We start from the raw sequence: 18,417 nt of genomic DNA, 5'->3' as shown, positions 1-18,417 counted from the left end.
GAATCAACTTAACCTTTTCCAAAGCATCCTGAACCTAGTCAGTACCCAATAGCCTAGCCTCACCCCACTCAAACCAACCAACCGGAGATCGACCCTGCCTCCCATACAAAACCTCATACGTAGCAATCTGAATACTCGATTGGTAGCTGTTGTTGTAGGCAAACTCTGTAAGTGGTAGAAACTTATCCCAAGAACCTCCGAAATCCATGACACAAGTATGTATCATATCTTCCAATATCTGAATGGTGCACTCGAACTATCTGTCCATCTGAAGGAGGAATGCTGTACTCAACTCAACCCATGTGCCTAACTCTCGCTGCACTACTCTCCAAAATTGCAATGTGAACTACGTGCCCCGATCTAAAATAATGGACACTGTTGCACCCTATTTTGCACTAGTCAAGACAGGATTTAACTTATAGTTTCTCTGTTGTTGATGAAAGAGAGTCTCCACCTAATATTTAAAGGTATACTAGGGTACCTATTTAATGACTAAGTCATGTTCCTTATAGATCTGCAAACCGGTGGGATTATGGGTAAGGGTTCTTGTTCTTCTAAGGAGAAGGTGTTAGGCACCCCTTAAAATCTACCTGTGGTAGATCCATAGGACTTAGACTAATTGTAGGAACTAGTTGTTTATACGATGCTTAATTACTATTAGGGCATGGCTTACTATACATATTTAAAGGAGAGTGTATATAAGAGATGTAAGACTTAAGAAGGATGTAAGATTATAAAAGAGTTCTGAAAGTAGTCCATATTTTATAAGGCTTGTAATAATGAGATTAAGTTACGGAAGCAGTTGTTTTAAGGAATGTGTGTTTATATAACTCTAAAAAATATTTGTAAGCGAGTAAGTACTTCACTATTTTATGAAATTTGATTTCTGCTTCTTGTTAGTAAAACCAGTGATTCTTTCTAATTTCCTTAATGAAAACGGGGCTGCTGTTTTTGTTTAAATTATGGGCTTCAAAATTCTTTGAGAAAAATCAAGTGAGCGAGATCATGGTATTGATATGGATAAGTTATAATTAGCGAAGTGAAGATTATTTACTAACTCGTTCCCTTTAAATCCTATATTATTTAAAGCTTGCCTATGTTTCATGTGATATTAAAGTATGAAGGTAAAGTACATGATCTAATAGATGAGTGTTAAATATATGAAAAAAAATATGACGAAGCGACAATGCAGTAATTAAGCAGTAAACTAGGTTAAGGAAGCAATAACGAGTAACGAAGGAGATGAGGGAAAGAAAAATGGACTCTAGTGGTTGGGCCTCAAGAAGGTAGGACCAGCAATTGAAAGATACAGCTATAGCTGACTGGACCCTCCAAAAAATGTAAATTGGCTGACGAAGCGACAAGGCAATAATAAAGTAGTAAACTAGATTAAGGAAGCAATAACGAGTAACGAAGGGGATGAGGAAAAGAAAACTGGACTCTGGTGGTTGGGCCTCAAGAAGGTAGGGTCAGCAATTGAAAGATACAGCTATAGCTGACTGGACCCTCTAAAAAATGCAACAAGGCTGGTTTGGGGCTGAGTTCCTTAGGAACTCAGCAAGCCCAAATATGTACATGTCCAAAAAGAAAGTAGGTCATTAGATGTATATTCCACATTCTAAGCATATTTAAACATGTATGGAATGCATATAGACAAATAACAAGAATATATTAAAATATTGATACTCAATTACTATGAGAAATCATACTAATGTGGTGGTTATAAATGGCAAATAATTTACATTGAAAATCTTTCGTTGTCATTAAACATTAAACCCCTAAAGAACCAAAAGTGTCAATGAATTTTGTTAAGGAGGAAATTCTACTCAAGGTCGATGCCCCCTTTGAATCCCCCGGCACTTCAAAGTTCCTAAAGGACTCAAGGTCCAGGGCAATGCTTGTGCCGGGGAGAGCAGCCCAACCTGGAGTCAAACTCCACTCTCAAATACCCCTAACCACTAATGACTTATTTTTCCCTATGGGTTTAAGTACCAATGAGGCCCTTTCAATGTAAACTAAATGCTATAATATTACTTACCACAAAAATATACTTTCCCTCCTATCATAAGAACACATAATCTACATTTGATACCCAAACAAAAATACATATCAAGTGAATTTAAAGGTCCGACTTTCAAACTCACATAGGAGAGGAGCAGAAACATCACAAGCGTGCTATAAAGGTCTGAACATTAGAGAAGAGCACACTCAAAGGAAAGGCAAGTTGTACATGGTCATATATGCAACAACACAACATATACAGATGTTCCTGTCTTTGGAAAACCAACTGTGAACTGATTGGTTTACTTCTAGCACATACATGGGTTGATAATACTACTTAACACTTTAAAGGTCATCAATAAAGATTCACACAAAACAGTCATGGCCAACCATTTTTACAGAGGTTATCAAAGATATCAAGAACAATATTAAACTTTCAACATGATGACAAGTTCACAGATTTAAACATGGAATCCCTAAGGACTCAACAGAATCATACTCCTAATAATGTTAGCTCTAAACAAGTCATCATGTCAGACAGTATCAACAAAGGACCTCATAAGGTTTAAGGATCAGGTGTGGTTTCAAATTAACAATAGGGAAAGGACTGAGGTGGTTCAGATAAGAGCATGAAATCAGGAATCAAACAAGAACATATTGTATTCAGTTAGTTACATGAACACTTCAAGTGAAGTTATAACTTCATATAGATAGGGGAGCTTTGCACACTTATAGAATCAGGTTAAGCATGTCACGAGGAGAAAGAGTTACAGATAAAGGATATGCATTGTATTAAAACAGGTTTAACTCAAACATAAATCTAGCTTAGTATTTAAGTATGAGATTGTCATGCTTAAGCTTCTAAAAATTATCACTTGATTATAACAGAATAACTAAGTCCTATTTTATGGAAGATAACTTAGTGATAGATGCATGTAACTGAAGATGTTAATGGGGTTTCAGACAGGGAAGCACTATACCAAGTAAGTTTTGAATTAAATATGTAACTCAAGATGTTAACCAATCAAGTAATAACCAAGTTCAGTCTTAAAAAACATTATCAGTCACTTATAACAAAATAAGATTATGACTTGTTCTGTAAAGGAAGGATAACTTAATCTCAACATAAGGTGTACGATAGACCTATTGGTATTCATGAAAAGAAGAGAGTTCAATTCAAACAAAACTAGGTCGACATATGCAATCAATAATTAAATGAAGTCATGAGAATGTTACAGTGACAACCTAGAAGTTACTTTCAAAGTTAACAAATACTAATATAGAGAGGACAAGCATATAAACACTTAGATTTTCATACTTAAGTTAGAGTTAGGAACCTTAAGATTCATCTCCATTATGACTTTCAAACAATAAACTCAACCCTAAGGCTTACAAAATACAAAGAAGCAACATATAAAGGTAAAGGTCACTGCAGAATCATCAATGATAGGCTATGAAGTTTATGTGAGCAGGAACAATCATTAGAAGCACATTACTATTTTTGTTATGCAGATTATTTAGGCTCGGAAATAAAAGTCATCAAGAATCACATAATAGTTCGATCAATTACTAATTAAAGATTCAAGAGGCAGGACATAGGCAGACAACGTATTGTCACAAATGAAAGATAAACATTTTCATGCTAATGGTAAGCATCGTAAGTAACTATAGTTCACAGAAAACCAACATCATATTCATGATGTTTATATAAAATGATTAAAATAGAGGGAATATGAGTACACTAACCTTTTCGAGGGTAGCAGACCAAATGAAGACTCTCTTAGTTGCTTAAGACCCTAAGAACTTTAAGTTCGAAATAGCGATAGTACTCGAAAAGGAAAAGAAACAGTAAGTAAAACTAAGCTTTTCGAACTCAAAATTACTCAAAATTTTAGTGTTAGGTCGTTGTGTTTGTGTGTTTGGTGAGAATATTAAAGGCCCCTTTTATAGTGCTATTAAAGGTTCTAGGGTTTCACAAATTTAAATCAGTAGTGGAGAGTGACGCATGGTAGATGATGATAGCAAATCGAGTGAAAATTAGAAAGGAACAGAGGGGAAAAACAGGATCAATTTTACCAGAGAGAAAGGATCGGTTGTTAAAGGCTTTGAACCAATGGACAAATCCTAAAACCCTAAGGTCACTGTGTTTGACCTCTGGGTATAGAATTTTATGATGAATCTCTAAAGGAAGCTCCATGCATGCTCCGATTTGACGGAGCATAAGAGGATTTGAACGATTTGAAGTTTCATGTTTAAGTTAGGGTTTCAGATTTTAGGTGTTTGAATTTGAATGATGAAATGGGGCAAAAACCGGCGGGAATTGCGGATTAAGAAGGCAAAGTGGATGATTTCTGGTCGATTTGTGACCTTGCATGAATTGGTGCAAGGTTTTTGACTGATTAGGATGATAGAGGTTGAGAGACGGAAGAGAGAAAGGGATAGGATGGCGACGAGGTTGGAGGGGAAATGATTTAGGGTTAGGGGATTTTGGGTTGGTCTCTGAGGGATATGTTTGAAAGATGGATTATGGGCAGTTTGATCGATTAATCAACGTCCCTGATAAATCGGGGCTTTTTGTGTTTAAAGAAATTAATTTGGAAAAATACGGGAACTATTGGATTTCGGTGATCCAATAGTGGAGATGATATCTGATAACATGTCAAAATTAAAAGAGAAAATGGGAATAATCTAGGTCGTTGATGGTTTGGATGAACGACTCAGATCATTTGTGTTTCTTATGTGAGTGTTGAAGACGGGTGACGTGGCAAGTGTTGATTGTTACAAATAGAGTGATTTGGATCGACATGGTGGAAAGAGATGGGTGTTTGGGTTTGGTGTATTTTCGGGCTGGGCTTGTCAATTCGGCCTAGAATAATTTTAAAAATGGCCATTTTACTTTTGATTTGAGAATTGCAATTGTTGCCTTTTGGTCTTTTAACCCCTTTTGAATTTAATTTAAATAAACTTAATAGTTTTCAATAAATATGGTAAGATTATAATTATTATATATACTACTAGTTCAATTAATTAGCTTTAAAACTACATTGTTTTGCCTAAATTGTAGCACTAATTTTTGAATTTCACATAATAGTCTAATTAACTAGAAATTAAAGAATTATTTGTCAAATTAATTATAAAACCTACGTAATGTATATATAAAAGATATTTTAATAATATTAAAAAATAGTAAATATATTTTTATTTACATAATATTAACAGTACACAATTAATTTCACAACTATCACTTAAATTAATTTGTAAGAATAGGTATTTTTACTAGAAAATAATTTAAAAATATTTATTGTAAATTATTAAGTATAAATAAATTATTTTAAAAAGGGAGGGTCAAAATTGGTCGTCAACAGCTGCCCCTCTTTGATCGGAGACAATAAAAGAGTTTTCGGGCAAAGAAATTAAATCAAAGCCAATTTGTTCCTGACTTTTAGGCAAGTATTGGAGGAAATGAGGATGGTGAATTGCAGGATTGAGTTAAGCAAGAATCTAGAAAGATTTAGGAATAATGGGACCGAATTCTGGCTATGCATTGCTTACATACCTCGAGCTTAATGAGGATCATGCCTCATGTAGTTCTGGAGTAGAGATTTTGGGGAAGCGGCACTCGTAGGAATTGCCTCGGTATCATATTGTGACGATACGACAAGACGAAAGATTGGACATTCACGATAGCTTGAATTTTGGGGCTTGATTTGAAAATTGTCTCTGCTTGTTGTAGAGCTTTTCACTGATGAATGTCTCCGCCTGTCGGGAGATCTAGATTTGTATAGTCCGTCTCTGCTTGTTAGGAGATCTTTACATTGATATGTAAAATAATCTCTGCTTGGGAATGATTGACTAAACTGTAATTATTCATGAAGCTGCATGAGCTAAACGTTAAAACATTCAAAGTAATACTAAATGAAATGAAAGCATGCCCAAGAGATACTCTTGACTGCAAAACTAAGTTGCGACTATCAATTTGCAGAACGTCGGTGATGAGGTTTGCGACTGTCTATTCTAGCATCCGTTGCGATGGAGCGGCGATGCGAATTACTTTGTTGGCAAAGTTTGCATCTTCCTATATACAAGGATCTAGTTGGCGGAGTAGTCGTTCGATTTGTAAAGGGTGCTCCGATTGATTAAGCTCGCGGTTTGCTATATAGAGGACTTCAATTGGCGAAGCCGACGTATGATTTGTACAGGGCACTCCAATTGATTGAGCTGACAGTTTGCTAAATACAGGATTTCAATTGGTGAAGTCAACGACTCATTTTGTATAAGTTTCTTCGATTGATTGAGCAGGCAATTCGATATGCACAGGTTTTCCGTATCAACTGTCTGATTCCGAGGTACCTACAAAGGATTCAAAAGTTAGCTTTAGCTGTACTAGGACATTCTAAGAGAAAGAGGAAGGAGATAGTCTTAGGCAACTAGCGGATCCGTCATTTGCACCAGTGTGGTACTAGTGCTTCCTTATTCCCTGTTGACCCTGCACTCAAAGAAAACTTCTTAGTGGGGGGGGGGAGTTGGTTTGTGTCGACCACAGTGTTGGTTTGCCCCGGCCTTGAACATGATCGCTGCAAATTTTGGTAGACAGAACAAATTACTGTATAGGTATATTTGTTTTTTTTTCAAAAAACATTTTGAATATACTTGTCGTTGTTCCGGATTATGACATGTTACGAAAGATTCTCCACATGTGAATGTATCCTCTTGAAAGCTTTGTCCTGTTGATGTTGATCCTCCGTGATGTTTCTGACAATGCGGCTTTTTTCTACTGCATCCTAATTTGAACTAATGTATTACAAGGCTTTCCTAAGGTTATGATCAAGCCCTTTTAGGTTGCCTACGTATCCGAAATGGAATCAGGTCTGAACGTAGTTCCATGGGTTATGATGAAATATGATGAAAATGATCGAGCATGACTCAAGCAGCCTACGTATCTAAATGGAATCAGGTCAAAGCATAGTTATATTACAACATATGTAAGATATTGAGATTAAGAATGAAAATGGGCGAGTCTAACTCAGACTACCTACGTATCCAACTGGAATTAGGCAAGAACGTAGTTCAATTACAAAAGATGACTAAATCCGATGAGATTTTCCTACGTATGTCTTTCTGAGGAAATCAAGTTAGCGTAGTTCTTTAGCAACGTACAAAAGTGATATTTGGTTTTTCTATTACAAGAGAAAGGGAGAGAGAAACTGAACCCTACATGGGTTGCGTACGTATCCCTCTGTGGGAAGTCAGGTTGAACGTAGTTCTGTTACATCAAAAACCTAACTCTATTTGTCTTTAGACATACTATCTCTTAATTGCATCTGAGTTGATAGGCTTCGTGTTGACTCTTTTATCCATTTCTACCAAGATTTGAGATCCACCCAATAGTGCTCGGTGAACCACGTAAGGACTTTTCCAGTTTGGTGTGAACTTTCCTTTTTTCTTCCTCTTGATGGGGAAAGATTTTCTTCAAAACCAACTGCCCCGGTGTGAATTGGCAAGGCTTCACTCTCTTGTTAAATGCGCAAGCCATCCTGTTCTGATATAGGCGACCATGACATACTGCATCTATTCTTTTCTCATAAATGAGCATGAATTGTTCCTGCCTGACCCGTATCCATTCTGCGTTGTCCAATTTTGCCTCTTGAATGACTCTTAAAGACGGTATATCAACCTCTGCGGGTAATACTGCTTCAGTGCCATATACCAACATGTACGGCGTTGGACCCGTGGATGTTCTCATGGTAGTCCGATAACCTAGTGAAGCGAAAAGAAGTTTATCGCGCCATTATCTGTGATTGTCCACTATCTTTCGTAAAATCCTCTTGATATTCTTGTTAGTTGCCTCGACTGACCCATTCATTTGTGTTCTCTAGGTCATGTAATCGTGGTGGACGATTCTGAACTTCTCGCAGATTTCTCTCATGAGGTCGCTGTTGAGGTTAGCGACATTGTCAGTGATGATAGACTTCGGTATCCCAAATCTACAGACGATGTTATTTTAGACAAAATCTACCACTACCTTCTTCGTGACGGCCTTGTAACTAGATGCCTCGACCATTTGGTGAAATAGTCGATAGCTACCAAGATGAAACGATGTCCGTTTGATGCAGCAGGCTCTATAGGTCCAATCATGCCCATGCCCCTGGCGTCGAATAACCAAGGTGAACCCATTACGTTTAACTCATTTGGTGGAACCTAGATGAAATTTCCGTGAATCTGGCACTGGTGACACTTCTGCACATAGCGAATGGTTTCGCTTTTCATAGTCATCCAAAAGTATCCAACTCTCAAAATCTTCTTGGCTAATGTGAACCTGTTCATGTGGGGTCCGCACGTTCCATCATGTATTTCTTCCAACAGTTTGGTTGCTTTAGCAGCATCTACACATCTCAACAAACCTAAGTCTGGGGTCCTCCTGTACAGGACTTCCCCGTTGAGGAAAACGTTATTTGCTAGTCTCCTGAGTGCTTGCATTTGGCCATTAGTAGCATTCTCTGGGCATTCTCTGGTTGTGAGGAATCTCTTGATGTCGTGATACCATGGTTTACCATCTGGTTCTTCATCTACATGGAAGCAATAGGCATATTTATCCCTGATCTCTACCTCGATAGGGTCGATGTAGTTCTTGTGTGGATGTTGAATCATAGATGATAGGGTTGCAAGGGCGTCGGCGAATGCATTCTGAAACCTGAGGACGTGCTAGAAATCAATCTTTGTGAACTTCTTGCATAGCTCCTTCACACAGTGCATATACTAAAGTATCTTGACATTCTTAGTGGACCATTTCCCTTGGACTTGGTGTATCAACAAATCAGAATCTCTTATGACCAAAAGTTCTTTGATGTTCATGTTGACTGCCATTCTGATCCCAAGGATGCACGCTTCGTATTCATCCATATTATTGGTGCAAGGGAATCTTATCTTTGCCGATGCTGGGTAATGCTGTCCAGATTCTGAAATTAGGACCGCCCCAATTCCGACTCCTTTAAAATTTGTTGCTGTACCGAAAAATATTCTCCACCCAGGGTATGATTCTGCAATATCCTCTCCGTCAAATAGTACTTCTTCATCGGTGAAATACATGGTAAGCAGTTCGTAATCCCCATCCACCGGATTTTCTGTGAGGTGATCGGCTAAAGCTTGTCCTTTGATATCCTTCTGAGTTATGTACACAATGTCAAATTCGCTGAGGAAAATCATTCATTTAGCTTGCTTTCTAGTAGGCATTAACTTCTAGAAAATTTACTTGAGATGGTCAAGCCGAGATATTAGATACGTAGTGTATACCGACATGTAATGCCTTAGCTTCTGACCAATCCAAGTCAGAGCACAACAAGTGAATTTTATCAGGGTATACTTGGCCTCGCATGGCGTGAACTTCTTATTTAAGTAGTACATGGCCTGCTCCTTTGTCCCAGTTTCGTCATGCTGCCCCAACACACAACCAAAATCGTTATCTAAGACTGACAAATAGAGCAATAATGGCTTCCCTATTTCAGGGGGAACCAACACTGGTGGGTTTGAGAGATACTCCTTGATTTGGTCGAAGGCTTTCTGGAACTCTTCTGTCCATTTTGTAGCAGCATACTTCTTCAACAGTTTGAAAATGGGTTCGCATATTACTATGGACTGGGCTATGAAATGACTGCTGTAATTCAATCTGCCCAGGAAACTCATGACATCTTTCTTACTCTTTGGTGGCGGTAATTCCTGAATGGCCTTGATTTTTGATAGGTCCAGTTCTATCCCATTCCTGCTTACAGTGAAACCCAAAAGTTTTCCAGCAGGGACTCCAAATGCGCACTTTGCTAGCTTCAACTTCAAACTGTACCTTCGCAATCGTTCGAAAAATTTCCTCAAGTTGTCCAAGTTCTCCAAGCTCTTTCGAGACTTTATGATGACATCATCCACATACACTTCATGCTCATTATGAATCATATCGTCAAAGAGGGTCGTCATGGCCCTCCTATAGGTGGCGCTGGGGTTCTTCAGACCGAACGACATAACTCTATAATAGTAGACTCCCCAAGGTGTGGTGAAAGTCATCCTCTCTCTATCTTCCTTGTGCATTATGTTTTGATGGTATCCAACGAAACAATCCACAAACAACTGTAGTTCGTGCTTTGCACAATTGTCGATGAGGATGTGGATATTTAGCAGAGGGAAATCGTCCTTTGGACTAGCTCTGTTGAGATCTCGGTTGTCCACACATATTCTAATCTTTCTGTCTTTCTTGTGTACTAGGACGATGTTTGCCAACCAGCTTGGATAGTTGGTGACCCTTACCATATTTGCTTCTATCTGTTTGGTCACTTCTTCCTTTATCCTCATACTTAAATCGGGTTTCAATTTTCTAGGTTTCTGTTTGATCGGTGGTCTAGTAGGATCGGTGGGTAGTCAATGCGAGACAATATCAGTGCTTAATCACGGCATGTCATCATAAGACCATGCAAACACATCGATGTACTGTCGGAGGAGCTCAATTAGTTTTTCCTTCTGCTCGGCTTCTAGGTGAATGCTGATTTTGGTTTCTTTTACATCTTCACTTACAAGATTGACCACTTCTGTTTCTTTAAGGTTAGGCATTTCTGACTCTCCAACTGCTCGATCTCCTGCAGGATATTGTCTGGCATCATGCTCTTGTCATACTCATCGTAATCTAGGTCATTGAGCTCAACAGTTTTGTTACATGTCATAATCGTAGAACGCGGGTTTTTAGCGATTTGGTTACTGAAAAAAAGCTAAGTACAAATAAAGCGGTAAATAAAGTTGCAATATTTGAGAAAATGAATCTTAACGTCTTAAGCGTTCACGAGAGGCAAATGACAAAATGGTACAGACACGGTACATACCTCAATTTGTCGTGTTCTTTTAAAAAGAAAACTTTTACAGTTCCATACAACCAAGACTCCCGGTGAACCAAAGATGGACTAGCGGTCCAATTCTGTAGCTCTTCCCCTGGTTCCACATCCTTGATAGTCGGTGTCTTGATGTCAGTCCCTTCATAATATTCTTCAATCATATTCACGAATAGCTTTCCCATTCCATCGATGATATCATCTTCGGGTACTGAACTCTGTCCTGGACTTGGAACATGCTCTAGCACAAAAACCTTTTTCCCGAAGCTAACGATGTGAGCTTTCCCTTACGGAGGTTGATATCCTATGCTAGCCCTTCCTTTCTGGCCATTATGTTCAATTGGCTCTGTGATTCCATCTGACTTGGCTCCCAACCCCGTTCCTGGCCTGTATCCATATCTCATCATCTCTCTCATAGCCATCTCTCTCTTTTTCATCTCGGTAGTCTGCATGATTTCCACTACATGGAAGGAAACTCTATCTAGCCTTTCAATGAATGGAACAACATACTCCAAATAGGTGGAGTGACCCCACTCGCCGTGAACCACGATCTCCTGACATCCCCACTCAAATTTCATGCATTGGTGCAAAGTGGATGGCACAACCCTTGTCATATGCGAACCATCAAAGGCTCTCACCCTTACGTGCTTTCCTTGACTTCCCTCAAATGAATTCCTAGCTCCCGCAGGGTGGAGAGCGGATAAATATTAACTCCTGACCTACCATCAACCAGCACCCGGGACACCACTTTATTCCTGCACTTGACAGTGATATGAAGAGCCTTGTTTTGACTTGCGCCTTTGACAGGAAGTTCGTCTCTTCTGAAAGTAATCATGTTTGCTTCGACCATTTTCCCAATTATCATGGCCAGAGCTTCACTAGTGGTATTACTTGGTACACTTACCCCACTTAGTACTTTCAATAGGGCATCCTTATGACTGTCGGAACACGTTAATAGATCCATGATTGATATCTGTGCTGGAGTTTTCTTCAGCTACTCCTCTACAAAATACTCTTTTCTTGACATTCTTTTCCGAAACTCGGCAGCTTCTGGGTCTGTTATGTTCCTTTTTTGCATTTGTTCCCTTCTTGGGTTTCCTCGATTGATGTCTTTAGGAGCGTAGCATCTCCCAGACCTAGTCATACCATGGGCTGCGACAGAGTCTGTCATTTTGGCCTTTCCTTTTTGCTAGTACGTCTATGGGACGATTTTCTATTCCTGGCTTTCTTCATCTCCTGTAGCACCGGCAGGTTACTGCGGATAAGTCTGAACCATCACTGTAGGCCTCAATTGTACTGTAATAATCGTATCCTTCTGAGGAGGGATCCTGGCAGCTTCTGTATTTCACATAATGACAATTGTTCCCTTTAGGTCATACTTTTCGTCCAATGCAATCATGTTAGCTCCCTAATTTCGATGATCTGGTAGCGAATTACGATTCACATTGGTCGGCTTCAGTGTGCACTGAATGGCTCTGCTCTTGATCAGGGTTTTAATTTCATTTTTCAATTTAAAATAATCTTCATTATCATGCCCAGGTACATTAGAATGGTACACACATTTTTTAGTGGCATCAAAATACTTGGAGGGATGTTCAGGGACCCTTCCTTTGACTGGGCTGTATGAACCTTGCTCTTCTCAATCTCTCAAACAATTGGGCCAGAGGCTCAGCAATCAGGGTATTAATTCCAGGACCTCGTTCTTCAAAGTTGGGACGAGGGCGTGTTGCATAAGAAGGTCAATTTTGATGAGTAGTGGTTTGGACATAAGTGTGTGGTCACTATGGGTTTTGGTTATTGCTGGATCGAGGAGGGTTGTATGTTTTTGGGGGTGGTAATATGGCTGGGTGTTATAGACTGGAGTGTAAGTGGGTGGTGGTGAATGGTTATTTTGGGAATAAGAGGTGCTTCCGTGATGTGTGTTGGGTTGATAGTAAGGGACAACTGTTGAGACCTCCTCTTTCTCTTTCCACTACCGATTGACCCTGACTGGATGGCCTTGCCAGCCGCTTGCAGTGCTGCCATGGATTGTACTTTACCAGATTTTATGCCCTCTTCAAAGAAATCTCCCGTCTTGACCAACTCGGAAAATTTCTGTCCCATCATTCCCATAATCGTTTCAAACTATATTCCCTCCTGGGCTCTGATAAAATACTTGGTTAGTTCACTGTCGTCCAGTGGAGGTTGTGCCCTGGCGACCTCCGACCTCCACCATCGGGCATATTCTTGGAATGACTTAGATGGTTTATTCTGTAGGTTCACTAGTGCGAGCCGATCTGGAGTGATCTATGTGTTGAATTGAAAACGATTCATAAAGTCCTGTGCCATATCTTGCCAAGTTCTCCAATTTCGTGGATCCTGTCGAGTATACCAGGTGAGTGCTTCTCCCGTCTCTCATAAATAACTTCATCCTTAACTTCTCGTTCCTCTCCACTTCGACTAACTTTTCATAATATGCCCTCAAATGTGTGTGAGAGTCCCCCGTCCTATCGAAGATGTCAAACTTTGGGGGTTTATATCCTGCTGGCATATCCACATCTCGATGAATATACAGATCCTCGTAGTCCAAACTTTCACTTCCCTGAGCAACTTGGAGGCTCTTTATTGCATTCTCAACATTTATAACTGCTCAGATACTGACTCTTCTTCCTTACGCCTAGCCCCTATCTCTATTTTAGCGTATTGGTCAATTTTATAAGGCACCCTGATCGTGATAGGTGCTGTAAAGGTAGGTTCAGAAATGGCATATACATGGGGAACGTACCGCTCATGGGTGGCGGCATGTGCCACAGGTATGTGTTGGTTGGTAGTAAAAATGACCCCGTCATGAGGAGGGTAGTTGTATTAGCAGTAATAGGTGGGTTTTGTGATGTCTGAGTGTATTCTGGTACATAGGGAGTGTGAATAGAGAGATTTAGTGGGTTAGCGGGGGTTACTAGAGGTATGACTTGAGTGGTAGGAGTTGAAGTTGGGGTGTTGTTGTTTTGGCATGATGTGGAAGGAAAGTGGTCAGGTAGTGAATCCAAAGAAGGGAATCGAGGTGGCTGAGGAAGTGTTGTCACGGCCAGGTGCGCCATTTCTCTGATATGTTGTACCTCCTCCCTTAAAGAATCCATTTCCTGGGCCATCCTGGCCATGTGTTAATCATTCCTAGTGTTGTCTTTTTCCCCAAATCGCCTCGGGCTGTCGGCTATGTCTAGAGGATGTTTAGTTAGGTCTTCTGCGGTTGACATCTTTCCTTTTGACCTTAGATTATATGGTGGTTCCGCCAGTTTTGGTCGACATAAACCAACTTTCTTTTCTTTTTGGGGATAATAATAATAAGAAGAAAATAAGAAGAAAATAAGAAGAAAGAAAATAAAAAGAAACAAGAGTCTGTTTCTGCATTTATACAAGCAGGAAGTCACACGGGCAAATAATTTGTGCATTACAGCTAGCGCGTTTCCTAGAATTCGGAGGGACCTCTCATTGCCGGAGGTAGGCGTATTTCATAGAGATTTGTCTAACATTTATACTTGACACATTTAGATCCGAAGCAATTTCTTTTCATTGATAATTTTGACTAATACAAGTGTGAACAAGGATTGCATCACTTTTTCATAGAACTGCATGGGCTTGGACAACTTGCCCTTTTGGAAAGTAGAAGAGAAAACTAGGGATAAGGGTACAAAAGTGGGGAAGAGGGGAAATCATCCTCGGGGTCTTCCTCAAACTCCTCCTCATCATCGTTGAATTCAGACTCCTCCTACGAATCTTCTTTCGGCTCTGTGCTTGACTTTTTCTGGAGGCATTCCACTACCCGGTCGTCGTCCTCTGTAGGTGGAAACATGTGGTCGATGGATCTCGGGACTAACTGACGATGCATTAAAGTGGTCACAAGATAATATGGCAGGATCTCATGGTAAATCTATAAAGCAGCCGCCACATCTTCTAACCTGGCTATACCCTCTCTTCTTGGCTGGGCCAGTTCTTCTTCTTCGTTAATCTAGACCTAATACTAAGGAGTACACCACGAGTTTTGATCCATAGGCATTGTGACCAGGTCGCTCCACTCTTCTTGTAGCCTTCTTATATTGGGAATTGGGATCTGTCCATTGTACTCATCCTCGTATAGCACTGTTCATGTCCAAAGAGGCACGTCTTGGATCATATCGAACTGTCTGAGGACCTGTATGAGTGAGTATGGTTGAATACCTTCTAGTCAGATCAGCTCAATGAAGTATTTCTGAGGAGTCCTCAAGATTGTCCTTCCACCTAACCAGGAGAGCTTCTAGTTGATCCATTTTCCAGTTAGATTAGTCAGTGTTTCCCTAAATTCTCCTTGACCATGTGGGGAGACCCAATGTCTGATTCTTTCATTTTGGTTACAGATCATATTGCTGACGCCCACGAAGTAGTCGATAGTGGCCTCACGTTGGAAAAATATGTTCAGTAGCCCAGATCTGAAGCAGCAAGTTACAACCTTTAAAGAAATCATACCCTCATGCACATACGGATAGAGCCCTCAGCATCTCAGCTCACACAATCGACACCAAAGTAGCTTGAAGATTTCCACGGAAGGTCGCCAGAACCACTGGTAACAAGTTGATGTAGATACGGCCCTTTCGCTGCGGGAAGACAATTAGTCCCAACAATGTCTCTGAGAAAGTGATAGGCCTGAGACTCTCCCATGTCGCGCGGAATTCGTAGCTTTCACGGTGCCCAAATCCGTGGAACAGCTAGTCGAGGCTCACCCACCTGTCCTCGATACTTCTGAGACTCCTACTGTTGGCAAGTCCTAAGGCATCCAAGAACTGGTAATCGGGCATAGTAACTAGCAATACTAGCTTTCTCCCATTGAATGGCAGCTCCGTGAAACTTGCGACTTCTTCCAAATTTGGGACTAATTCACAGTTAGCAAATTTGAACACCGCCTTAGCCGGATCCCAAAATTCTATCAACAAGCGAGTGAGTACCCTATCTGCTCGGATGTTCAGCAATGCAGTTAATGCCCCCAAGTGTGTCAGAACCTTATCTCCGTGTTCTCGACGGATATTCTTCCACCACTATTTTAACTTATGTGGCGCTCCCATTACCATGTTGATTTTAGGGATGTTTCGGTTGATTTCCATTTTCTAAGGTGGGTAAAAGAAAGATGTTTGGCTAAGTGTTTGCTTTAGATCTTTATGTATCTTGTCAAGTTTGTTTGTCTTTCCACATAAGTCGTGTCGTTGGGTACATGACCCATTGACATGGGGGTGGCTTTTCTGATTGTGTGTTGGTCTCAAGGACCGACTCACCTAAGGTTTATGCAGTATGACCTATTTTACTGGAGTAGAGTGTTTCTTACTTTTGAAATGGACTGAAGGCTGCAGAAGTTATGTTAGTTGACCTCACAAAGCCATTCTCTAAAACTAGAGAGTTTTGAAAAGATGGTTCAGAGGGGTGTAAAAGACAACCCTCGCGTGTCATTGTGTGTGATAGTGTACGGCCAAGACTTGATAAAAAGAAATGTGATGACAATGTATACATAAAGCATAAACAAATAAGGGTGTAGCAGCAATAAGCATGATAATTAGAAAGAACAAATAAAGCATGAAAGAAAGTAATTGAAATTTTAACTATGATCAAAGAAATGTGTAAATAAATCTAGATGGCAAATTAGTCTAAGTGTACTAAGGTCAGAACCTAAGTGTGAAATATCCGCAGTAGAGTCGCCATGTTGTTTCACCCTATTATGGGTAAGAGTTCTTGTTCTTCTAAGGGAAAGGTATTAGGCACCCCTTAACATTTACCTGAGGTATCTCCATAGGACTTAGACTACATTTTAGGAACCCGTTATCTATACTATGCTTAATTACTATTAGGGCATGGCTTACTATATATATTTATGGGAGGGTGTATATAAGGGATGTATGACTTAAGAAGGATGTGAGATTATAAAAGAGTTCTGAAAGTAGTCCATATTTTATAAGGCTTAGTAATAATGAGATTAAGTTATGGAAGAAATTGTTTAAAGGAATGGGTGTTTATATAACTCTAAAAAATATTTGTAAGAGAGTGAGCCTAAATCTACCTTGATTTTAAAAATCTGAAAAAGGCAGTCTTTTGGAAATCCGTTTTTTGGGTGATAGTACTTCACTATTTTATGAAAATTTGATTTTTGCTTCTTCTTAGTAAAACCAACGATTCTTTCTGATTTCCTTGCTGAAAACGGGGCTGCTATTTTTGATTAAATTCTGGGCTTTAAAAATCTTTGAGAAAAAGCAAGTGAGCAACATCGTGGTATTGATATGGATAAATTATAATTAGCGAAGTGAAGATTGATTACTAACTAGTTCCCTTTAAATCCTATGTTATTTAAAGCTTGTCTATGTTTCATGTGATATTAAAGCATGAAGGTAAAGTACATGATCTAATAGATGAGTGTTAAGTACATAATAACAAAATGTGACGAAGCAACAAGGCAGTAATAAAGCAGTAAACTAGATTAAGGAAGCAATAACTAGTAACGAAGGAGATGAGGGAAAGAAAGATGGATTCTGGTGGTTGGGCCTCAAGAAGGTAGGCCCAGCAATTGAAAGATACGGTTGTAGCTGACTGGACCCTCCAAAAAATGCAACAAGGCTGGTTGAAGGAACTCAGCAGGCCCAAATATGTACATGCCCAAAAAGAAAGTAGGCCATTAGATGTATATTCCACATTCTAAGCATATTTAAATGTGCATCGAATGCATATAGACAAACAAGCAGAACAAGAAATTATCAGTATTCAAATGCTATGGGAAATTATATTAATGTGGTAGTTATACACGACAAATAATTTACATTGAAAACCTTTCATTGTCATTAAACACTAAAACCCTAAAGAACCAAATGTGTCAATGAATTAAGGTCTAAAGAGGAAGTTCTACTAAAGGTCGATTCCCCCTTTGAATCCCCCGACATTTCAAAGTTCCCAAGGGACTCAAGGCCCAGGGCAATGCTTGTGCCGGTGAGGGCAGCCCAACCTAGAGTTAAACTCCACTCCCAAATACCCTTAAACACTAACAACATGTTTTCCTTATAGGCTTAAATGCCAATGAGACCCTTTCAATGTAAACTAAATATTATAGAATTACTTACAACAAAAATATAGTTTCCCTCCTATCATAAGAACACATAGTCTACATTTGATACCCAAACAAAACTACATATCAAGTGAATTTAAAGGTCTGACATTCGAACACACATAGGAGAGGAGAAGAGACATCATAAGCATGCTATAAAGGTCTAAACATTAGAGAACAGCACACTCAAAGGAAAAGTAAGCTATACAGGGTCATATATGCAACAACACAACAGATACAGATGTTCCTATGTCTGGCAAACCAACTGTGAACTGATTGGTTTGCTTATAGCACATACATGGATTGATAATACTAATTTAACATCTTAAAGGTCATCAATAAAGATTCAGACAAAATAGTCATGGCCAAACATTTTTATAGTGGTTATCAAAGATATCAAGAACAAGATTAAACTCTCAACATGACGACAAGTTAACAAATTTAAACATGAAATCCCTAAGTACTCAA

The 18,417-nt window shown here is 39.5% G+C and overlaps 1 protein-coding gene across 1 annotated transcript; it reads right to left on the bottom strand.

The window, feature by feature from the left end:
* Positions 1 to 7,351: 7,351 nt before the first annotated feature.
* Positions 7,352 to 9,204, bottom strand: LOC142168935 (uncharacterized). Its single transcript, XM_075230112.1, has 3 exons — positions 8,786 to 9,204; positions 8,403 to 8,692; positions 7,352 to 7,758 (listed from the first exon to the last, which is right to left on the bottom strand). Exons 1-3 carry the CDS (start codon positions 9,202 to 9,204, stop codon positions 7,352 to 7,354), a joined length of 1,116 nt encoding a protein of 371 aa, XP_075086213.1.
* Positions 9,205 to 18,417: the final 9,213 nt, after the last annotated feature.

This window comes from Nicotiana tabacum, chromosome 14, assembly GCF_000715075.1.
Source record: "Nicotiana tabacum cultivar K326 chromosome 14, ASM71507v2, whole genome shotgun sequence".
NCBI classification, from domain to species: domain Eukaryota; kingdom Viridiplantae; phylum Streptophyta; class Magnoliopsida; order Solanales; family Solanaceae; genus Nicotiana; species Nicotiana tabacum.
The sequence above is the reverse complement of the archived record's forward strand: the minus strand, read 5'-3'. Positions and strand labels throughout refer to the sequence as shown.

What these genes read in the sequence shown, in the direction of transcription:
- LOC142168935 (XM_075230112.1), bottom strand. Translation starts at nt 9,204, where the DNA reads ATGATTTTCCTCAGCGAATTTGACATTGTGTACATAACTCAGAAGGAT. An exon ending in CACCAAGTCCAAGGGAAATG is followed by an intron (nt 8,693 to 8,785) that starts GTCCACTAAGAA and finishes GCACGTCCTCAG; the next exon opens with GTTTCAGAATGCATTCGCCG. An exon ending in CAGGAGGACCCCAGACTTAG is followed by an intron (nt 7,759 to 8,402) that starts GTTTGTTGAGAT and finishes TCGCTTCACTAG; the next exon opens with GTTATCGGACTACCATGAGA.